General features: G+C 33.3%; 1 protein-coding gene across 4 annotated transcripts in view; it reads left to right on the forward strand.

Annotated features, from left to right (window-relative positions):
- Nucleotides 1–26,344, forward strand: part of LOC132939470 (broad-complex core protein isoforms 1/2/3/4/5-like) — an 81,132-nt gene that overhangs the window by 15,512 nt on the left and 39,276 nt on the right. For 2 of the 4 annotated variants that reach the window (XM_061006646.1, XM_061006640.1), the window contains exon 1: nucleotides 25,238–25,881. The exons of 1 other annotated variant lie outside the window; for it this stretch is intronic. In XM_061006646.1, coding sequence (XP_060862629.1) covers nucleotides 25,836–25,881 — 46 coding nt within the window. In that variant the 5' untranslated portion in view covers nucleotides 25,238–25,835. Of the gene's footprint in view, nucleotides 1–12,096; nucleotides 12,627–25,237; nucleotides 25,882–26,344 lie in introns of those variants that run through there. One more of the 4 variants, XM_061006643.1, reaches the window with a different exon arrangement.

Consider the following 26,344-nt stretch of genomic DNA (forward strand, 5'->3'; position numbering starts at 1 on the left):
ATCATAACTGCCAATAATATAAATACACTACAGATACAAATATTCTAATATTATCTTCCCAGTTCCCCTATTACAATACAGCTCGATTTGTTACCTATTTAACTGAATCCTAGTGTAAATCAGTAAAATATATCAACATAAATAATTATTACATATTCAATAAATAATGATAGTTAAATATAGAAATATTTTTACGAAATTACGTAATAACAAACAACCCTAACAAAATAACCCACTAGCTTGAAATTGTTTGGGCAATTGCACCAAAATAGTATGTTCGTGACGCCACCCGCCACCGGTTGCACTGTTTAGAAACCGTTCGAGATCTCGGCTGACGACCTAGAAAAACGAATTAGTATATTATTTAGACGATTGAATCCCGTTGGCCTTGTTGTCTATGCACAATAGTCCCGTTTCGTTGAAATTGCAGCAACCGCCCGAATTCTCTAGTTTCGTTTCGAACAATAGTGCAACCATTTAGGTTTTTTTTTTCGATAGTAATAATAATAATACTCTTTGTTTCTTTTTCTTTTTTTTTTGGTCGTACAATCGCCGTTTCTAATCTCTCGACAATGGATTCCCCTGTGCATGTGTGTGTGTGTGTTTCTTATTTGTATGTTTCTTTTTTTTTTTTTTTTTTAACGTGGCGGTGAGCCTGACCCGGTGCAATATACGAACGAGAAAAAAAAATTCAGTACCTGTCTCTACACGTGGAAAAAAATAAAATGAAACCAGAAAACCCGTCTAGTATTTCGCCTATCCAACATTTATATTGTTGTTACCTAACCACGCGACGGTCAACGTGTATGTGTGTGTGTGTGTGCGTGCGTGTGCAAGCGGGCAGGTCATCTCGTGCATTTCTCGTATAATATACCTATAATATATCCATGTGGACGACGAGCCGAACACAATGGACACGCGAAAATGTATATGCGGCGGCCGGGCGCGTATTCGACCTGGGCCAAGGATATTATTATTATAATTCGGCGGGACAGGGCGGATGGACGCGCGCGTTTATTATTTTATATTATTATAGCCCCTCGACTCGTACTATGGTTTATTTATTATACGGTCGCACGCACACAATTTGGTCGTCGTCGTCGTCGTCTTGGTCGTAACCACCGCAGCCGTCGCCTGCACAACCGCCGCGCCGCCACCACCACCACCACCACCACCGCCGCCGCCGCCACCACTCGCGTCATACAGACGAAATTGTGCGCATCCAAACCTACTTGCGCGCGCGCGCGTGTGTGTGTGTGTGTGTGTCGTAACCTTGTAACAGCGTCTGCCGCAGAGTGCACAAACGCGGGCGCGCGGGCGTTCGTCTGGACCGCCGAAATATGCAGTTCTCCTCCGCCTCCGGCTGCTGCTTCTCCTCCTCCTCCTCCTCCTCTGCCCATCGTTTTCGGTTCGGCTCCGGGAGGTTAAGTCCGGTCACGGCGTGTATTATATTATTGCCGAAGCTATACGTACGCACAAGCTCACGCACACACACGTACACGTGCGATTTATAATATATATATTATTTATTATTATTACTATGTGTGTGCACGTCTGCAGACGCGACAGTGCGACACTAGGAATTAGTGGTTCCCAAATAACGGCCAGACGGTGGTTACGACTTGCAGAGATCTAGCCGAGGGTACTAAAACAATAATGTATATTATACCGTCACGAATAAAATCACCGCGATGGCTGTCAAAAATATACCGTCCACGGATGGTTGATATTCCTCATCCGACGCTCGCGAGCGTATCGCACCTTGCACATATATGTGTGTCGTGTGTGTGTGTGTGTATGAATTTAGTACTTGGTTTTTTAAACGATCGTTTTTTATTACGTGATTACCACTGTATTACTTATATTATTATTGTTATTATATATTGATTATCGCACTATCAAATGGAACCGGTTTTATCACTCGCGTGGGATCGTCTTATTTACCTCACGCGCGACGCGTGGAAAAATCGACGACGAGGTTTCGCGTCGTAGGTACATATACATGATACATAGGTACTGCACGGTCGTGGTGGTGCTTGTGGTACAGGTCAGGAGAAGAAAATCGCGTTTTAATGACGTATCAATAGTCAGCACATACTATTATAATAAATACCGACACGCCGTATCGTCAATTATTGCACAATTATTACTATAATATAATAATAATATTATATTCATATTATATGATATTACTTATAAGTGGCTTTCCGAATACCGCGTTAATTTGGTAAAGTTTTAAATGGATATTAAAAATAGAACTCACAAGCGAATAATAGAATCGCATTATGGAATTATCACGATATCTATCTCTTTGCTTCAGTCCTATTATTTTATATAGTGGGCGAATTAATATGAGTACATTATTATATATAATTCAACGAGAATAAAAATAATACCGTATTATTAATTAGTAACGTATAACGTATAGATACGATATAATATTATAATATGTAATATGTATAATGCAAAGAACGGTGGCAGCGATGAAAGTTCCTGTATTATTATTTATACATAACCAGGTGGTGTATTTTATAAGCAAATGGTTACCACAATTATTATTAAAATATTATTTAATAATACAATTATTATGCATAATATTCCGTACAGAATTTCAGGATATTATTTTATAACAGAATAACAATAATATAGCGTTGATGAACAATATATTATATTATTGAAAATGATAAATAATTTTTACGGTACATGTTATTATTTGCAAATATGATATGAATCATATTATTTGCTACGTACTGTTTTTATCGCGCAGCGTATTATCAATTTTCTGAGCGGTGAACAACAATAATCAATTATTAAACGCACATTGTACATCATCCAAAATGTTATAAACTCAAATGGTGTTTATTATATTGTAGACATTTTTCTTTTCTAAATATAGGTAGATTAAGTTATATAGGTAAGTTAGACATTGGATATTCATCCGTCAATTAATAAATTCTCATACAATTTATCTTGTAAATGTTTATTTTATAATTTTCAAACTCATTTTGAATTAAGTATTTATAGACATTTGAAATTTGAAATTTTTTTAGTTTTTTATTCTATAAATGTCAATAAAATTGTATTCGTTGGGTCTAAAAGCTTGAAAAGTTAATTCGAGGATCCTTATAAGTTGTTATAATATAGCGGTTGCTAAATATTAAAGATCCATATGCTCGATTTTTTTCTATAAGTAATTAAAGTTCAATTTTTGAGAACATTTATCAAAATTTCGAAAATTTTCAAATTATTTTGTAGTTAAAAATTATAAAATGCTCAATTTGTATACCTAGCAAGGTAGTAAATAATAATTTTAAATTTATAACTAGGATTATTAAATTCAAATTTAACATTTATCACATCCATTACAGTGATTCTATACCCCTAAGTACAACAGAGCAATACCCACTTACCCGCTTCTTGTTCTATGTGTTCGTACATTATGTGCATACATTATGTGTTGTATAACTATGTATTAGTTTAATAATAATAAAAATAATAATGTGTTTAACTAAACAATTTTTGTATCTGATGGATAAGATCATATGCCAGTTTTATCCCTTCGTGGTTAGGTAAAGCAGCATCGTAGGTACATGTTGGATTTTATTCTTTCTTTTATGCGCTTAAAAAAGGCATATAATATCATTATTAATTATTAAAATTTAAATAAACTACTTTAACTCCAAAAAATACTTCAAAGCCAATAGATGTATATTTGGTATATTTTTTTAATATAAAAATATATAGAATAAATTAATTGTAATGTGTACATCAGTACATCACTTTTGAAACTTTTGACGATTATAATAATTTCATTATTTTATACACCTATGCAATATTATGCATTTTATTTGAAGTTGATTGTTGAAACAAGATTTATCCAAATATTTGATGCCCGAGGTGGAGCCTATGAGCCTAATCTTGCAAAGGGCACACCCTGCGACTACATCTGCGTATAATAGTAAATTAGTACCTATCCGAATAAAATTTAATGAAGTAACTGAATAATAAATTATTATGATTTAAAATAGAATACCTATAATTAAACAATTAATTATAACGCACTAGCATCGAAGTGTGCATATCGTGATTAAATGATGTATGGTGTACCTGTACCTATTTATGGATATTGGATTTATATATGTATATATATGAATATGATAATGTAATAATATAATGAAGTGTATAATATAATATATAGAAGGACAGAATGTATATATTATAATGTATAATATGTATTAGGTTCCAAATATTCTCTATAATATAATAGGAATTGATCGTAAAAAATGATTTTGAAAGCAATCCACTTTTACACAGTAAGAGTTATATTATGTTATATTATCTTATTATATGTTATTACTTATTATATACACGCGCTATTCATACGCTGTTGCAAATTCCATTCCAATATTGTTTTTATACTTATGAAACAAGAATGTAAATTGGAATAGATAGATTAATATTCAATCAAATATACATATACGTGTATACGACTGGGAGATTTTAAAAGATATTTAGTTTTTTTTTATATATTTTATCGTGGTTTTACGACGATAAGTATTTTTTTCATTTTAGTGCATTATCCATATTACCTTTATTTAGACTTATGATGTATTGATGTATCTTACTATCTCAATTATTTTGGGATTTTATAGAAACATAATAATAATATGTACCTAAATACCTAATAGAACATTTTTTACCCATTATTATATTTTTTATCTCGTGGATTACATTCTCTTAGAGTCCTACCAGTTGTGGCTTGTGAGTTGTCAGTCTGCTTCTAGAATATAAATATATGAACAAATTATGTAATGTTGTACTTAAAAAATATTTTTATTTTTGTCATTGAAACTGTTTTAATTAATAAATTATACTTTCTGTTTAAATTGAAGTATGCAAATATATAGTCATATCGATTTGTTACGTTGAAATGAAAGGTTTAGAAATTGTATCTGCTGATTTATTTTCAATACAGTAGTATTTTTATCCGAATTATTAGGTACCATTGCCTGTTCTATAAAAAGTTATTTAGTCACTATGCAAAACAGGTATAGTGCAAAAATTGATTAACTACCTATTCAATCATATTATTTTATATTTAGTACATTAAAAATACATAATATACCTTATACCTATCGTACATAATATTATATATTATATAGGTAGATATTATAATTATATTCATAAATTGTCTGTGCTCCTTATTGGACGCAATGACAACTACCTGTACGTATGCTGTGAGTGTATTTTAGGTATAAATACTTGTACGTGAAAAAAAAAATAATAACAATAATAATAAAATAACCATCGTCGCCAGACGCAGTTCGCGCCACCCGTTAGCGGTGCCTCACCTGTCCACGTTTTTAGAATTTATCATGCACATATTAATTTTGCCCGGCAGACTAGTAAAGTATCCCAAGGTCAACAGCCCGTATAGTGTCTGTCTACTGTCTAGCTTACATAATTTACAAAATGCAACTCCCATGGCCATACTATATAAACACGTATATATATAATATATAATATACTTATATATTTAATATATGTATATACTGTACTTACAACAGTCCGATATATATTATATACTATGGTTCACGGAAATGGCGATGGTGGCAGCAGCATTTAAATATCGTTTCGTATATTTGTGTGCGTGTTGTGTGTGTGAATTTGCCTGTTGATCGTCCAAATTTTATATAATATTATACCGCCACCCCTACACTGCACCATGCCGCTGTCGCCGCCGTCGTGTTGCTGGCAATCCAGTGAAAAAAAAAATGAGGAAACAGCTCGTAAATTTAACCGTTTAGGGGAAAAAAAAAGAAAACGACCTGTTTACTGAAAAGGGTTGGTGTAAAATAAAACGGTTTTGCACCCCCATATAAGTTTTATAATACATGTATATTGTACCGTTAAGCGACTATAGTTTTTTTGCCACCTTTCAGTTGTACGCTTTCTTCTGTTTTTTTTTCTTATATCATTCGTTTAACCAACTATCAACGCCCTGTAAAAAAATAAAATGTCTTCTTTCTCGACTCAAATATATTTTGATGTAGGTAATATTTATTGTAACATTGTTTACGTACAAAAATAAGTATAGCCGTATGGGCAAACACATGGACGACGCGCGAGCTTGTTGTAGAATACAAACACGGCGGAGTAGGAATTATGGAAGAAGAAAAAATATGTTTGGATGCAGTTTTTATGCAAGATTAAAATTATAATAAATATGCATAAAAGTGCAGTAGAATATTATCAGACGTGCAACATGAATTGCGCGAAACCTGCAACACGCGCGAGTTAAGGGCAAGGTAATTATGTGGGAACACTGTAGTTGGCCGCCGCAGGGACTCTGTACGAAAACACTTCTTGGCTAGTAATTGGATAATGTTTATTAATGACGTATAATTTTGAGTCTTATATAATTGTCTTACCTCTCTTTCACAATCCATCTCTCCCTCCCTGGAAAATCTGTCTGTACGTTTTCCTCGCTAGGAAATAGGAGTATAATATAAATGTATATTATATACCTGGTACGAATCATTTCGAATGCATGGATTATGCAGCAGACGACAAACTGCATGTACATATTATAATATAATATAATATATAATGTAATATATCATAGTGGTATATAGGTATACCTATATATAACATATATATGCACACTCACGGGGAGCAGCGCATTTGCCACCGATTCGTTGTTCTCCCGAAAATGTAAAACCGGTTTAGAGAATATTTTTGCACCGGCCGCATAAGATTATGCACGTCAATACAATATATATATATATATATATATATATATAATATGTTTGCATAAAACGAATAAATGACCTCTAGTGCAGAGACCAAACGCCAGCAGGTTATAATATTATAATGGCAGCATATTATACTATCTATGTATACCTATATCAAATGCCCGTTTGCTGCTCAGAGTATAGGTATGACCGTACTATATATATATATATATATATATACGTACATCGACGTTGCATTCTTAATGATTGCGATCTGCAGTATAAATAAAAATGTTATTGCAATGAATACACACGAAAATTGTCGCAAATCTCAGTTAGGTTCGAGTTTCGTAATAATATGCGCGTTGTGACTTGGCGTGGACCGGCGATCAGAAATTCAAAATGTTCTCACCGCTGACCTTTTAAATAAATGTCTGTTTCGTCACAACTATATTTTCTAAAATAAGGTCGGCGGAAATGCGAAATCATACTTTATAGGTATATGATATATTCGACGTACAATATTTACATACGAGTAGCATTATTCGATTTAACTAAACGTTTTCGTCACTCGTAAATCGCCAGTGATTATTAAGTTAAACAATTGAACAATAATAAAAAAAAAATTATTAACGCATATTATCTATTTGTAAAATATATAATATTATTATAATAATTATTATTAATTGTAATATATATTAATTGTGCACAGCAAAGCCGAAGTTGCTTAAGCGAATAGGTTTATAGTTAACATTCAACACCCATTAACGTCAAATTTACTTTTTTTTATTATTATTATTTATTGTCTACACCTTGTCCATATGAACTATACGTATTGTATAAAAAAATATGGTTTCTAAGACGCACGTATTGTTGGCCATTGTGCACTCATAATATTGTAATGGCACATGACGTGTATAAATTCAAATCCGTATTAATATATATTAATTTGATCATGTTGTATTATAATTTATAAGTAGCATTAAAGTCCAATTCAATATTTATCAGTTATTAGCTATTACAACACGTAGATGTGTTTACAATTGTCTTAACGGAACAACAATAAATTAATAGGGATGAATTTACGTCCAATAACCAAAATACATTACCGACCGAGATTTTGGTACACACAAGCGTACGACTTGTTAGACTTTTATTCGACTTGTTGTATATTATAGCACGCATCATGTATATACAGAAACTTTGGATATACATACAATAATCCAGTATCTACCCTTAAGGTATTATTTTAAGAGTTTTTGTGTATCTGCATATATTTATTATTTAGTGGTAGAATAAATAATTATGGCTCGACCATAATATGATGCACTCATATAGGCTGTTTATCAGGTCTAAAGTGCGTATATATGTACAAGTGATATTATAATGGGATGACATAACGTTTCATTCGTATATTATGAAGCGGACATACGCTATATAAGATAATATATTTTTCAAAATGATACTTAATATGAAAACGATGAAAATATAAAATAGCTTATTATTTGCATGTAATATTTATATATATTTTGTATAACTACAGCATTATGCTATAACTACGTTAGTAGGTATATTAAATATGTTATAATAATATAACGTACACTCCTAAAATCATTATTACTAGGCATTATTTATTCTAAACTTATTATCTTATGTAACGGACGTCTATATAAACATAATATAATACTTTAGTATTACGTCAACATAATATTTGAATAATAAATATACCATAGCTATACCAACTATTAAAATATAGGTATTGTCAAAAGACGACCGCCCATTTATGTTTCAATAATGTATGTCTATTTTCAAAATTCACGATTTAACAGAACATTTTTGATCTAATTCCGTAAAATTTAAATACATCATAATAAGTACTAAAAAGTAATATTTAAATTGAATTTTTTAATGTATGATACGTATAATGCTATACTTTAACTGCAGTAATACTGTAATAATATTATATGTATGCACTATATATGGGTATACTATAGTATGCACTATGCAGTGAACTGTGAAGGAATATATTATCAGATTTACACATTATGTTGATAGGTAATAGGTATAGAAAAAATTGACTTACTTATAGAAAAATTATCAATCGGTAATCGATGTTTGGCCGTTTGTAGTTAATCGTAACTGATGAGTGATGATGACCTACACGTGATTGACACGTATTGGCTTACAGACCTGCAGATATTACATATTATCTATACTCTACATAGGTATATCTAATATTTTTGTATATGTTTTTAATAACGTTGAGTTACAAAATCCCTTAAAAACAAAACATTAAATGACCTAACTGAATACTTTTTATTTTTTATATAGTACACCGCCCATAAACGATTGCCAACACGAATGCATAATAATAATATTATGATTTTTGTCGTCGGACGGTTTGCTGTGTAATATATTGTATCACATACCCGCGCGCGCATTATTGTTGTTCAATCACCCACATTTATATTTCATAGAAACATTCAGTCTCTCTTAATAGGATATTTCAGCACATTTCAGATCGTCGTTCGTGGTTCGTTGTGAAACTATATATATCATAGTAAACACACATAATATTATGTAATTAATTATAACATTTATCAATATAAAAATATAGTACCTATTGCTATAATAATATGGCACATTGACCGGCTGTTATGCCGCTTTGATAGCCATCGCTTTTTTTAGAAAAAATTTACCTACTATAAATTAAAATAAACATAGACGCATTGAGGTATTAGATAATAAGTGTCTAGACGTTAAAAGGTCAATGCTAGCTTTTTATCATCGTCCGAATATTATGAGTTGCCTTAACCCTTTCCTATACGCGAACTATATAATATGTACTTAGGTACGTACATACTACAATGCATGTAATACGAACCGTTCGGAATTATATTTTATTCGCATTTCGCACTGCAGCAATGTAAAGCATAAAGTTAAACTTTATACCGACGGTTGCGCTTTACTATATTATTTAATCCGTTTTACGGCCGCGTATAAAATATATAATTTTGGTTTTTTCCTCTTATATGGCGGATGGAAAGTGGAAACACGTAAAAAAGTTTATCATTTCCCAAAACAACGTGATCAATTTGGGAAAATAAACAAATGAAATAGGAACCGTCGTTGTTTTGACGATGGGAGCCGCGGAGGTATTCGCGGATATATTATATATAGAGAGAGAATACATTTCTCGATGCTGTTGGACCGCGCCGCCGCCGACAACGACAACGACGACGGTGTACACAATATAATATATTATTATAATGATAGTAAAACGCATTCCAAAATGGATATAAATTATAGGGGTTTTTCATTCCCTCCGCCCTATATACCGTTGCCGGCGGACGGATCTCGAGGACCTTTTGAGCATTTTGATGTACGAGCCGAATTTGTCAAACCGGAAGGCGGTGGCGTGTATTTCAACCCTCGTAAAAAAAAGAACACAACCATACGCGAAATACTTTATACGCATATATATAATATATATGCGAGACCACTCGAGAGTTCCTTTCCTTTCGTTTTTTTTCCCATTTTTTTTTTTTTTTTTTTTTATCTTCTTTTTGTTCAAGCGATGTAAAACGATAGGAAACACGAAAAACGTAATTTGGAATTAGCGGTTTCGCGAAGTACTTCATGGAATATATTGATTTTCCTTTTTAGGCTTACCACCATTCCGCCAAATCTTTTTACTACGTGCTACATACACACAACGGCGTAGTCTTGTGCCGTAATTTGTTTACTGCAGCAGCCAGCTGGGTTCCTCGTCACCAAAGTTATTCACTCTTTAATTTTCTCAACGATATTGTTGTGTACAAAATATGCTCACGCGGGCGCGGCGTCCAGTGCCATACGCCACGACGTGTTTTCCAATAATACTAAATTCGAAATACACACATAATATACATATACATTAGATAATTTCCAATATCGGGTGTAAAAAAAAAAACAAATGAGTGGTTAACGATTTTAATGTTTTTTTGTATAGGTTTTTCGATCATGAATATCACTTATCAGAATATATTATATTGTATTATAATAGGTTATATAATAGGTATGTCGTATGTAGTAAGAAAATAGTACCTATAGAGTGTATATATATATATATATATATTATACTATAGTACTATAGTAGGTTAATGATATATTGTTAGAGATTATAACATAAATAACCGATTTAAATAAAATATATAAAACTCAACGACGAATTACTTAATTATTTTTTATATTTTAATTTAAATAACATTATAAATAGTTATAAGTAAAGAATTAAACTAGAACTAAAATCTTCTTGAATAATTATTACTCCTTAATCCTTATGGTAGAATAATTAATGTACAAGTTAAATTAACGTGTTTAAATCCACAATAAAAACTATAGTAAATAACAATACAATAACCTTAAGAAACATCCTTCAAAATATGTTAAAATGTACTTTCAATGTTTTTAATATCCACTGGGACAAACTAAAGATTTAGAATATTTAATTGTTGTTTAATAAACATTTTCTTTATTTGTTTGTTGTTTAATTTGTTAATTATCTTTTATACTAATTAATTAATAAGGTTTTTTATAGGTAAATACAATAAAACCATATTGTTTATGAATAAAACCAGGACATTTCCATTTAACTTATTCATGGTCTATTGAAAAATTATGATCTGTGAAGTGTTAAAAAATTATAATAGATACTATCTAATAAAAATATACTTGAAAAACATACATTTTTTTTTTAAAAAATTAACCAAATGTATAAACCACGGCATTTGTGTATGGAAAATGGCGATGTAGCCAATTTTTCGATTTCCAGGATATTAATAGGTATATAATGGCCGATAATTAAAATTCTAGTCGTTATAATATGGCAGACGCGGGATAGTTGAATCTATTAATATTGTCGAACAAAAATAATGACCTCGAAAATAAAAATCTAAACGACAACGCCGTGTCGCGCTCGGGAAGAGTACATAACTCCCAGACAAAATTAAAAATAAAATTTTCTCTCCGTCGTGGGCGGGGAAAAAATTGGCCATTTTATTAGTGTGCGTGTGTATATGCATATTTTGAGAACTGCTTAATGTCGGCGGCGGCGGCGGCGATGCAACTGTGCCGCATTCACTTTCGAGAGCCGGAACCCACACCATTATATTATTATTTTTTTTTTTTTACTAGAACGCCAGACGTCTAGGTCTTGTGTGTGTGTGTGTGTGTGTGTGTGTGTGTGTGTGTGTTTGTATGAGTGTGTGCAGTGTGTGCAGTGTATGTATTGGTGGTGTGTACTGTGTATGTGTGTACTCAGACGGAGGAGAATGAATAGCGTAATAACAAATAATAATAATAATAATAATAATAATAGTAATAAAAAAAACCAGAACTAGTTTCTCGGCCCGCGTCTATGCTGGCTAGACGTCTGTGCAGCGGTCGTCTCCTGCAGCTCGGCGCAAACACACACACACACACACGCATACATACGACCACTCATACAAGTACTACACAACTCCCAAACAGCTCACACACGGACACACACACACACACACACAAACACTAGCACCCAGGTACGTACACTTAAATACTCGCGGACGCGTGCACGCGTTTTACGGGAAAGAGAAAAAAAACCGCACGTAAACGTGTAGGTCGGGTTCCCCCGCTTAAATTCGACGGCTTTTAACGACAGAAATGGAAATAATTTATAAAACACGACGATGTCGACGAGTACGCGTAAAACAAATAGTGTTAAAATAATTATTTTTTGATTATCGTATAGTTACGAAAGTTCGGTTTTCGATTAGTCCGGGTTGCCGTCATTGTATTATTTTCGCCACCGTCGGCCCCACTTCACATCAGACGCATTGGATTTTCCTACGGACGCAAATGGTCTTGACGTATTCGGTAAGTCCACGTGATATGAAGTATATATATTGCCGGTTGTGTGGTGGTGGAGGGGCATTTATTTTATATTCATGTTTGTCGTGTAAGTCAATGAAAGGTATTTATACAAGTTGGTATATGCATTATTGAAAAAAACTGTTACAAGTATGTAAATATTTTCAAGAATTATTGATCTAATTACATTAAAATAATTTCTTTAATTTCGGTAATGATTAATAATGACAAAAATAATACATTTTGAACGTTTAATAATGATTATCACATATTATTTTTCAACAGTTTTTTTTAAATTCTTATAGGTACCATAATTCATAATAAAGTGCAAGTTGGTAAATCGAATCAATTCAGAAATATCAGATATTTCCGGAAACGTTTGCTATCCAAACGTTAGATAAACCCGACAATAATATTATTACAATCGTGTCTAAAAACTTCCCTAGACAAACGTCTATTAATAATAAATAATTATTATGATATTTTGATTATTTTTAATAACTCGCGCAATCAGCCGAATAATATAAATAATAGTTGTTAGCAAAACAACGCGATTTGGTAAATTGTATCGTTTAATAATCATATTATTATAATGTTTGCAATCGCATTTTAAAAATATACGTTTTTTGATAAGATTGGATGTGTGAAGGTCATATACGGTTACAGAGATTGCCGTTATTATTTTCCCCTAGATCTTAAATAAAATATAATCTACTATCTACTCATCGAGGTGTCTAGAACAATTAACTTGATGGGGGCAGAGTAACATTAACATACTAACCAGTATCGTATTTAGAGGGGCAAGGGGGGCAATTGCACCTGGCAGCACTTTTTGGAGGGCAACACATTTTGTAGGAGTATTTTTTTGAAAACAGATTTACAATGAATTTAGGCAACAAAACGTTTTATTAATATCTTAATATAAATATGCTATTCTGTGCAATCAATTTCCACATCTGATAATACGGGTTTGTCGTCGAATACCAAAACCTATTTTTCTGTGTCTAAACTAACATTTATTGTGAGCTATGATGTTACTGTGTTAGTACCTATCATCGTACTGTCAGTACAAGAGGACCTATATCAAAAATGGTAAATTGTACAGGAGAGTGTTTTTAATAATTAATAGCTTATACAGACTACAGTAATTTGTAAGGTATCTTCAGTCAAATTTCATACATAATATTATTCGATTCTGAGCGGATGTGTTTTACAAATATGTTTTTTATGGGTGAGAAAAATTGCCACTGTAAAAAACCAGGGGGAGGGAGAGGGCATTAAAAAATGTGTACCCAGGGCAGCAAAATCCCAAATACGCCACTGATACTAACATAAGTAAGGTTAGTTACTTAGTTAGGATTAGGCACCTACAAAATCATATAATAAAAAAAATTATATTAAATTAATATTGTGTGTTGTACACTATTAGAAATTTAGAAATCTAGTAGCGTGTGCAATTTGTTGTGCAATTTGTTGTGCGACTAGTGGCGGCGGTGGGCGGCCAGTAGTGGCGCGGCGCGTCTTGTCCGGGAATGTGGGAGACTGGCTGCACCTTTACTATAGGTACACTACTTACCTTAGACAAGAGTTTCTGGATGCCTGTCAAAATAAATGACAAAAAAAACCTACTATCTGTGGCTAGAATAAATATAATATATTGTAATGTATACAAATGTATACAAATGTATATAAATGTGGCTATGACGTATATATTATAAAATATTGGTGTTATTATTAAATTAGTCGCGTATTAGGAACTTGGGTCGGGCAAATTCAGCTGCAGGGGCGATCGTACGAGTCTCAGACATTCATAATGTAGTGTTCCGCGATTACAGCGAAATCTCAACAGCCCGGGGTGGAGGGGCTTTAGTACTTTACTGACCTTCGACCCGACCGGCCGGCCACCGGTTGGGTTAGGTAAGTTGGGCCGAGATCTATAAACTGTTGGCGGGCGGCCGACGTTGCGAATCGCTGCAATGCTGCATTTTTTCAGTGCACTGTAGTAGATGGGAACTGCAGCCATCATTAAGTTTGCGGCAACGTCGTCCTTATTAATCGGCCAAGTGCCACGGCGTTTAATCGTTTTAATTATTATTTCAAATTATATTTTTTCTTCATCTCGTCACGTTTCACTACCGCGCACGACCGTTGTTTTGAAAACAATATTATTACATTAGTGTAGTAATAATTAAAAGATTGACTCTAAAGCTATTGGAGTCGATCTTATGATTTTTTTTTTATACATTTTAAACTGTCCGTGTTGATTAAAATGTTCATCGCTGTTAATCGGTAAACGGTGTTGTCGGAGATATTATATTGTGGCATGTCGGACAATAAAAAAAATACCCACCTCTTTCGCTATATTTATGTTTTTATTTAAGTAACCCTCCGGTGTACATTTGCAGTACACCCGGGTCAGGAAGTTTGTTCAAGGAAATTAATTTACTTTAGATCGCCGACACTCACGGTGCAGAAAAAAAAAATTGCTAAGAATTTTATTAAAATGAAAACGTTTGAAAACACCAAATGTAAACGCCTCGGGGTTCATTGATAACGGCGTGGAATATCACGAATATCTATTATATATATTATACTTATACATTATAACATTATAATAAGTACATAACTCTGCAATATAATATAATTTTAATATTTATTGCATTTATATTACATCTGAAAATCTGTACATTTTGTTTTATACATCATAATATTATTGTTAATGTTTTTTGGAACCGTTTTCAGTTTATTTTAGGTAAATCTCTAAATTTAATATCCATGTTAAATTGGTCCATAAAAACTATCGGTATACAACCGTTTTCTCGTCCTCTCTACCGTGGTGACCCAACTATTGTTATTTTAAATTTTAAATTTTGTTTACGTCTTATATTTACTTAACTACTTTTATAATTAGATAAATAATTTAACCTGATAAAAATTCACTTTTTAATTATCACATTTATAGTTATTACAACTTACACTTTTTTTAATTAAGTCTCTGCCGTCATAATTAATTCGTGTAATTTTTTTTCCAAATTAAACGATTTCTATAGTGTTATGAATTTATAGTTCATTATAGTAATATTTATTGTACATATATAAGTAGTTTTAGGACTTGACGAAAAACTGAAAACTTTAAAAATGTAATACATTTATTTCATTTTATCGTGTGTTAATAATAATCGGATTCAACTCGATCAGTATCTTGATGCGAAGAAATTCAAAAGAAGAAAATATCAATTGAAGAAAGATGAACGGTACATACAATATTATACAAAAGGTATTGGCTATGTATGTATAATATATATAGGTAGTCTGTATAGAATAATATTATCAAATGTTCGGCGATAATAATTATTATTGTTAAATATAATATGTTAGGTTACAAACAAATTCAATATTATGCAAAGCGAATGGTAGTTACCTGTTATAATAAAATCGTGAAAAGTTATTATTGATACGAAAACAAATTTTTATTCGAATCGGTTTAAGCGAAAAATCGGCCCTAAAATTACACAATTTTTCTGTCGGCTGCGAAGAAAACGGCTTTTTCGTTTATTATTATACTTATTGCTATTATTATTATTATTATTATTATTATTATTATTATTATTCATTGTGTATAGTGTATACAATATAAATGTAGATATACAAGATATACATACTCGGCACATGTGTGCATTTTTCTCTTTACCGGTGTGCGTCGCTGTTTACACGCGGACCTCTGCTTTTTAATCGTAAATATTTTTTTTCCATCGTTTGAAATGCGTATACGCACACAGGGAGAGCAAATGTATATTGTATAATATATATGCTGGGGAAAGGATGTCGGTAATATTTGGGCAAACATCGCGGGCATGCGGCATTCATTTACATCCTCTCCGGCGGTTTTTTATTGCCAGTATTGATTTTATTTCCCGCATGACTAATCAGAATTAGAAGGATAAATTGAACTCCTCCCTCAATGCAATGTTACAAATCCCTTGAGTTAAACTGCGAATTTAAAGTTTCGATCCGGCACACTTCCCTTCGTTCTGCCAGCCACTCGTACCAACCGATTTAGTTTTAAAAAATATTCATAATACGACCACCGCGGCGGCCGCGCCGCGCCGTAACGTGTATTATTGCGTGGTAAAATTATTTTTTTTGTACGAACCGAACTAAAAACGGTTTTTTCTTTAGGTATTGTTTTTTTTTTTTTTTAACCAAAAGACGGTAGGTACGCAGTAATATTTGGTGACATTGTCGCCGGGATCCCGATTTCCGGGTGTTTTGACCTTTTGCGAAATGCCAAAGCCAAACCGATGGGACTTTCAGAAGACGTGAACATTTATACCGAACAAATTCGGATTGTGTTCTATACGTGAATTATTGTATTATAATCCTTAATACATTCGTACATACGACACTGCGTATTGATGAAACAATATAATATTAAAAGTATTAAGTACATATTATATTATACAATATACACATTATCACAAAACAGAGGAAAATAATTATAATACGATATCGTCGAATAGTGCAAAAATTCCAATAAAACATTATGTGAATACGATCTGGGTGTGCATAATATTATTATAATAACCTTTACCGATATTATATACACGTCGGGTCTCATTTTTCAAGAACGTTGATTACAGTTTTCACGTGTCGTTCCTCGTAAGCAGATTTATACATATATGTATTATATATATTATATTAGTCATAATTTAATACTGCTCGAGACAACGTGCGCGGGGGGGGGGTTTTAACCCTTATATCCCCCCGGGCTCGTATATATATAGTCATACAATATGTCGGTGACATTATAACAAGAGGAGGGTCGCCGGTTGGTCTCTCGTTTATGTATATATATACGAAAATCCCGAGTCATCGTATATAAATGCGTGTGTAATATGTATATATGACCTATTATAAAAGTGAAGGATTGGTATGGTAATAATATTGATCGTCGTTATACATTTGGAAAAGAGAAAGATGTCGCTTCGATTCCGCGCGGTCGTGTACAAAACCCACATAAATAATTCCAACTGCGCTAAAACGTTTTTATACACAAAACTAGGTATATTACAATATTACACATTTTTAAACACACCTACTTAGGTTGGTTAGGTATATATTATTATAAATTTATATCAATACTGTTGTAAAAAAATATATTTCGTTTTTAATCTCTCACTGGCATACATGAAGTGTTGACGGGAGTTTATATTTCATAACCTTGTGTGTTATGAGTGTGTGTGTCGGGCGAAAACGTTATACATTATCATAATGTATGTTGAAAGCCCCGATTTTTGGCTGTATGGCAGATCGAGTGTTTCGAGTTTAATTGTGGGTTTAATTATTGTTATTATCATTATCATCATCACCATCATCATTATTGTTATCATCACTATCGTTTTGCTCAAAATAATAGTACATTAATTATAATTTAATTTTCGGTTAATTCGGATAGGATGTATTATATTATATTATTATGCATACTAATGAACAAAAATCGATGATTAAGAGTTGTATGTTATTATTATATTTGAATCGCGATGGAGAAACATGGCCGGTGATTTTCAAGCACTCGTTTTTAATTATCGAATTCGCTTTCTCACACACAGACACACACTCGCAATTGCAAAGGACTAATCGTTATTGGCAACCTTTCAGAAAACCGCCGCGAAAGCCTTTCAAAAAACGCACGCACACTCACACATTCGTGCACACAACATAATAATATACAAAACCAAACAAAAATGGCCGCACATTACTCCGGTGTGTAACAGCTAGTGCTGCAAGTGCGCGCGGGACGCCGCCGCCGTTTGTATAAACCGCGAAATAATTTTTGAATGTATACGGAGGATTTTAATAACGAACAAGGTGTAACGGGAGACCATTTTAGATTTTAATGCGATTATCCCTATGGCAACACAGCCGACGATATTCGCTCTGCATGAAACTTTTAATGCTGCGTAAAAGGGTGGCGGCCCAGGCTGGGGTGGCGGCGGTGGCGGCGGTGGAGGTGACGGTGGTGGAGGTGGACGAACGACGGTATACGGTGTAATAATATATATAGCACAGTGGCGTGGTGGCGGTGTGTATAATATATACAATATACATAGGCTCCTCCGGTTTGATTTCCATCCCTGCGCGCGCTTTCGGCAATTCTCTCAAAAATATACCTATAATAATTCCCGCGGTGTATATCGGAAGGAGGAGCGGCCCGTGCCCGCCGCAGCCGTCGCCGACTTTTCATCTCGCGCCGCGTTCGAAAATACGTAAATATGTATAATTCAAGAATAACTACGTGGCGTGGCGCTTGCACCATGTATATATATATATATATATATCGTTATACTTAGGTAAGTAACGAGCGTGTATTCGGGTCCGCACGTTCTAGTGTGTATATGTTAATTGTTTAGCGTGCACCTTGGCTGTGTAAGGAGTGGGTGCCCTCGGTTTTTAATCCCGGATTTCGACGAAGAAAGCATAAAACAAATACCCCCGTACCAACTTCCAATACGTAGTTCGGTCTCGAACACATCGCGAAAAAGAGCCGCTACAACCGTTAGCACTGTATTAGTGTTGTACGCGCATTCATCGCCAAATCGTTATTATTATAATATAATAGCTAAATATTATTTTAACGCCTATAGGAAATGAACGATTTCGTCTTTGGTTTTAGCCATATTTAGATAGGTATGATAGATGAAACCTAGTTGGTCGGTTTGTTTGATTTATATTTTGTTAAATTTAAACGAGAAGGCTTTATGTAGTTTCAATTGTATTATAGATATATATGCTGCAGCGCGGCGAGTTTGTGTGGTTTCGATACTTTTTAACTTTTATAATCCTTTAAACCTTTAGTAAATTCATACATCAAATCTTGTGAGACTTTACGAATATAATTACGATCTAGCTGAGAAAAAACTAAAAATCATTCCCAAAAATTACGTTGTGCCGTGTACAGCAACCATTATTATTGTTATACAATTCGGATACCGGGTATATATTGGCGTGAATCGAATACTATTTTTCAACCCTTTTTATAATAATTCATATACAATTCGGTAGCTGATTTATTTTGTCTGATTACGCGAAAACCGTTCAAAAAACTCGGCGTTCTATAATAGGTGTATTATTATTCTGTCGATTTCCGTACACATATACGCCACCGTGCATATATAGTTGCATATACAAACAGTTCCTTAATAGTTGTTAACTTTTATTTTACAGAAATAATATTTTTATTTTACGATAACTACCTAACGTTAGATATACCTTAGCGATTCGACTGGTATCAATCGGAGTCTGGACCTTCCCCCTCCCCTTGGTGTATACGTTTCGTTGGTCATTGGCTCCCAAAATTCATGTAAGGCTGACACATACTTAATAATTTTACTATATTCTGTCTTGACACGAGCACGCCGCGATTATTTCCGGTAAGTCTCGCCGTCGCGGTCGTCTTGCCCAAAAAAACTTTATCTGGACTCATACCGCAGCGAATAATTTTCCGGAAAACCGAAATATACACGTTAGTACCTAAACGAGCACGATTGCATGAATATATTATTATACCTGCAAGCCCGACGGAAATCGAACAGTTTTTGTGCACGTATACATTACAATATATTATTATGTTTATAAAAAATGTTTCACTTCTCCGCCATTGACCGTTTCATAATATATAATATTTTGATACGTTTTAAATTTAAATAATATGCGCCGCTATTCGTGGAATGTATTCTGTCCAATGTACACGTATTCTAAAAATAGTACCCACTCTTACTCGATGAAAAATTAAATTATTTACATACCCAGGTTTTAACGAATACCTGTAGTAATGTAATAATATTTCTCGATTATGCGCGCATTCTGTTGATTATTATTTATTGGTATGGATTATTTTCTTCTAATTAGCTGCCGCTTGCTACTCGTTCAACGAGACCAGTAAAACACATTTTGGATTTACTCTTGATCTTCTCTTTTCAATACTTATAACTTTTATTTTTGTTGCCTAAAGACCTAAGTAGTGTGTAGTTGGTTAAGTAGTGTGTTGAATAACCGCTATTAATTATTCATACAATGTTATAACGTTTTAACAAAATCTTCAATCGATTCAACGAGCAACTTTTTTTCTCTCACAAACAAGTTATATATTATAACGTGTGGATTGCGTGATGAGATTTGTAGATGTTTAAAAATAATATTCAAAAATGAAATCTCTTAAAATTCGAAAATAAATTTAAACTAAACTTGTTTAAAAAATTACTAGGCCATAATATTTCAATTTAAAAAAAAATATATGTATACAACATTCTTTAATGCAATTCAATTTTTACGGATGGATAATTATAGAACTGTTTGGCATTTGTTCAAATTATGTTCGACAAATGAAATATCGATAAGACCTATTTAAACATTTGTACTTACGGATTAACGAGTTTTATTAAGTACATCGCATTCTATTTTTTCATTTATTCACAGAGAAACGTGTTTTCTTTTACAATTTTTTTCTTGGCACTAATGTAGTATTGTCTTTTAAACTAATTCATTTTAACAAAATTCAATTTCACTATGAAATTAATATCGGTATTATTTATAAATTACAACAATATTGCGTAGTCTGTGTATTACAAAAGTGTAATAATATTAATTTAAAGTTCCATAACATAGAATAAAATGAATAGGAAACAATATTTTTAGGTATGTTTAAAATTTGAATTTATTGTGTTGTACATTTTAAGAAAAAAGTATTTCGATAAAATATATCTCCAACAATTATTATTTGCTGATTCTTCCGCATTGAAGTACGTTTAAAATGTAGAAAATTTCTGAAAAATAACAAATATATTTTATTTTTACGGTTTCTTTCTGGTAGAAAAAAATAGCAAAACGAAAGTCGAGAATATCGTGTATTAAAAACCAAGAATATAATATAAAATATTAACGTATTGTAAATTTGCCGTTGATAATAATTTACTCTGTTTACACAAAACATTGAATCGGAAATACGACAGAATTTACTACAGTCATTGTAATGCAACGGGACAATTATAAAATCGTTACAATGTTCAGCGTTGTATGTATTTACCGTCATTTTATCAACACTCTCGAGCTCGACCGCATGCATAACCACAAGTTAATGCTACAAATTATTTGAACAATTAATTTGTGTTGTATGTGTATATTATTATATATTTTATAATATATGCATAATATTATGTAGATGATATGGTGGCAATTTGTTCCGCGAAAACAGTTGCAAAGAGAACACTGTTAAGCTCGCTAAAAGTTATGTTTTTACGAGAAAACTATAAATCGTGAGGCGAAATCCCGTGCGAGTAGTTATACGCATAACGACCGTTATAGAGATTTTGTGGATTTTTCCTTAATTTATTCTTAAGAGCGTTTTGCCTTATTTTTAAATCGTCGACGATGCGTTTGTGAATATATCAGATAGATATTTGAGCCCAGTTTAGATTGCACATGTAACGCTGAAAAATTACTATACACCGTTAAATTTGGAGTTATTTATTTGTGGGTTAAAAATTAAACAAACACGTTTCATCTCATTAAATATCATACAATTTCAAAACCAAATTCAACAATTTCTATCATTACATAACTTATAGTTTGTGAATTTGTGATATTATGTTACATTCAGTAAAATCATATAATCACGTCGTGTTAATGGTTTATTTTCGGGTTAATAATAAATTGCGTTCGACTTTACGTCTTTACCATTAATTTGTAATAACTAATCAATATAGATTAAAATTTAAAAATATTAATCATAATTCATAATATTACACCAACGGTCAATAATAATGGATATTGGGTCGACGGTGAAAAATGAAAAATAACATTTTATTGTGTAGAAATAATAAAATAATTTTTCAGAAATCACAATAGCAACCACACCAATTAAACGATTCATAAATAATGTGGGCTTATTGTAATTTATACGATTAATTATAATATAATGGCAATCATATTATACTCACATATTTTGTTTGGCAGAGTCCAGTATTTAAAATTAGTCGGAAGTTAGAGTAAAAACCCCGTAGTCCGATGCTCGTTCTCAAGTGTTCTCTTTCAAAATCGTCACGTAATTCTAATCATAATATTAAAATACGTGTAATGTATATTGTAATTTTTATGTCCGTTAGGTGCGAATGGGTAAAAAAGGGTTCAGAGATACCTACTGTAAAGGGGTTATCGTCGTGTTCAGAATGGTCCGTGTCGGGCTGCAAGCGCCTTTTTTGTCACCGGGTTGCTGTTGCACCACAAAGAATACATTTGTGAATGTTATAAAAGCAAGTTGTTAACCACAGTGTTTAGGTTAGGTGTAACACTCTTTTCTCCGAGGAACGGTAAACAATATACAATATACATAATAACTTTCCCGGACCCACCTCCGTCCTTAAAAGTTGAATAAGTGTTTTTTTTTTAATTTGAATGTGTCCAGATCCATAAAATAAAATGTTGGAACCGAATTTTTTTTAGTTACAGCCTTGCATAATAATTATGTACAGTCTTAGGTATATGGCACCTCTCAGCCGAATGATCTTGAAATACGAATTGCCGGGATAACTAGGGCTCTCGGGGGCACCGAAGTATGCATATTTCGAAGGCCGTTTAACCTGAGTCCTTAAAATATCACTGCATACGGGTGTGTTAGTCAACTTTTTTTCAAATTCAAAATAGCTGTACCTCGGAAAATTTTAGGTTAGTGATCATTTGATTTATTTGACCGAGATCAAAATTATAAAACCCTCGAAAACCCTGCTCAAAATGTGTAATTTGGCACCCCCAGTTATCACAGCAAACCGTATTTCAATCTAAGGTTATGCGTTAGGCTGAGGTATTTAGTGGTAGGATATAAAACGGGACAAGCTATATACGTACAAGATGTGTAAGGGGCCATGCCAGGGCTGCTTGATATGTCAAGAAATATCATATATTATAATAATATAATTAGGGTGGGTCTAAAATTGGAAAAATAACATAGGTACATCGTTAATGGTATAAAAAATCATGGGAAAATACCATTGTACAATAATGTTTGTTATACATTTAATAAAACTTAAACAAAATAAAATAATACCATTGACCTCTTAAATATACTTAAATTATGCCCAAGTCTCATTGATTTTAATCAGAAAAACCTTTTATCTTTTTTATAAAAATATTAGTTTATTTAAATTATACTCAAAGGTTTTTGTTCTTAATAATATACGGGTTATAAACTGAGGGCTACTTGTTTGGACACGAAACAAAATTGAACACGGTGTGTTATTTACACGTCGACAACCGTGCACTGTGCCGCCGCGTTTTTCATAATAACAGCCCTGAGCAGTACAGTTTCTTATCTTATACGGTTTATTCTACATTATTATGAATAATTTAAAATTACCAACATTACTCAGTTTTCTTTTTCGGCATTGTGTTTTCCAACGAATATAATATATAACAGTCCCAAAATTTGTCAAGATTTAGTATTTTTACTAGTCGCTTAATATAAGTTATAAGTCATGAATTTTTTTTTCTATTAATATTATCTTAGACTGCACGACCGCACTTGCGCAAAATGTTAATAATAATAATAATAAATTGAATGTATAATTTATTTATTTTAAATTAATTAAAATTGTAACGCCCAAGGCAGAGAGTACCGTTTAACTTTTAGTTCGTATACGTTATGGTCCGCGGTGATAAAATGGTTGGGGAACACTGGTTTAAGACAATATTTCTTTTACAACCAACAACTTGAAAAGTACTATTAGACCTTGTATTCATTTGTGGAGCTCAAAAATTAAATTTTACTCAATGATTCGAGACGCACTATTTTTTTGTTTAGTAATTTATGTAGAAATAAAACATCTATATTATGCGGTCCCTCCGAAATGACAAAGGTGAAAGGTGTTATATTATAGGTGCATCTCTTTTCAATAACAGATATATAATAACAATATAATATTGGTTGGTCTGATAAATTTAGTTTGAAAGCAATTGTACCTACGTATACAATGATAGAATGTTGTTATTTTAAGTATACCTACGCGAGCCGCCGTAACTGGATGCGCGTACGTACATAATATAAATGTGTACAAAAAGAATTTATGAGATTTAAAAATAAAAAAAAGGAAACGGCAATGGAGGGGAGGGTGAGATGCGACTGTGCGCGTATAGTCCGACCAACGTGCAATACACACGTACCTACCGAAATACGTCAGGCGGCGGGGTGCAACGACCAGAAATTTGCGAAAAAACCAAATGCACGAAACAATCGTTTAAAATATAATGTGGCGAGAGAGTGTGTGTGTGTGAGAGAGAGAGAGAGGCAAAAATAATCTCCCAACCGTGGTTAAGTCGGGTCCTCTCGCGCTCGGGAGTCTGCGTCCGTGAGTGTGTGTATAAATAAATATAAGTATAGAGTCTCGTGTGTGCGTATTCGTGTGCATGTGTGCGCGCTTTGGTTATATTATATTATTATTGGGAGTGAGACGACGACGACGACGACGACCGGCCGTCTGGGGAGGAGGAGTGGCGCGCGCGCGATCTGCGAGAGGAACTGGTTCACCGATTCGTTGCACCGACGAAAAAAAAATAAACACCGTCTACATGACAGTTTGCGTTTCGATGCAACGCAAGTACAACCAGTTCGCAAATATTACTATTATTATTATTATTATTATTATTTTTATTATTATTTTCGGTCAGCTCTTCGCACGCGCGCGCGAGTGTGTGCGTGTTGTTCCTGTGCAGTGCGCGCGCGGTCGCGTGTGTGTCTATATATTGTCTGTACGCATTAATAGTCATAGATAGTAATAGGTACGTCGCCGTCGATAATATTATCTCAAATTTTATTAAACGATCTTAATTTTTTTTTATACTTACCGTTGTCGTTGCAAGTGCCCACAGTGCGTCTCCCGGTAAGGTGTCCTGTTTTTTCCAGCGATTTTCGTATTAATTTTCTCATTTTCCAAATTAAATTTTTTAACCACATACCAATAAATTATCGAAAACCACGACGGTGGTGTTGGCGGTTGCGGTGGCTCACGATTTTCAGCAGCCCATGGTGACGACCGACCGACCGACCGACGCGTATCGTGAGGCACACCTCCGACCGACCGACGCGTGGCGTAAAGCGCACCCCCGACCGACCGGCAGACAGATCGACCGACCACCATCACGACGGCGGCAGTCGCGTGTCCCCGTGCCATGACCTGCCAGTTTCCGGTCCGGACTCATCCACTACCGTTGCAGGGTAAGCTATAATACGGACCACGAGATTGTGTTAATACTTTTCGTACGGGCTTTAAACCGATTTTCTCTAGCTTTATCGTAACACAATCCCTCGTATAGAGGTAGATATTACGTGCACTTCATTATCCCGCGGAAATCCTTTTTTCGAATTTGACGACTTGTGTGTTGCGAATTTCTGATATTTTAAAATATATATTTGTAAACAATTTTGTGACTATTTTACCGCCCTGCCGACGACGGGTTGCGGCCTACGGGTCGCCGGCGTTATTTATATGACACCATATTATATTGTTAGGCCATATTATTATTATTATTATTATATTATACATTGTATAAACGTGTGCCTCTCTATGATAAAAATTCAACACGAGTTGTACAAATTCTTAAACTATACAATATTATTATTACGTACTAGTTTTATTTTTTGTATAACGTGCATATTTTATTCTATTTTTTTTCTCGTG

This window comes from Metopolophium dirhodum, chromosome 2, assembly GCF_019925205.1.
Source record: "Metopolophium dirhodum isolate CAU chromosome 2, ASM1992520v1, whole genome shotgun sequence".
Classification (NCBI taxonomy): Eukaryota; Metazoa; Arthropoda; class Insecta; order Hemiptera; family Aphididae; genus Metopolophium; species Metopolophium dirhodum.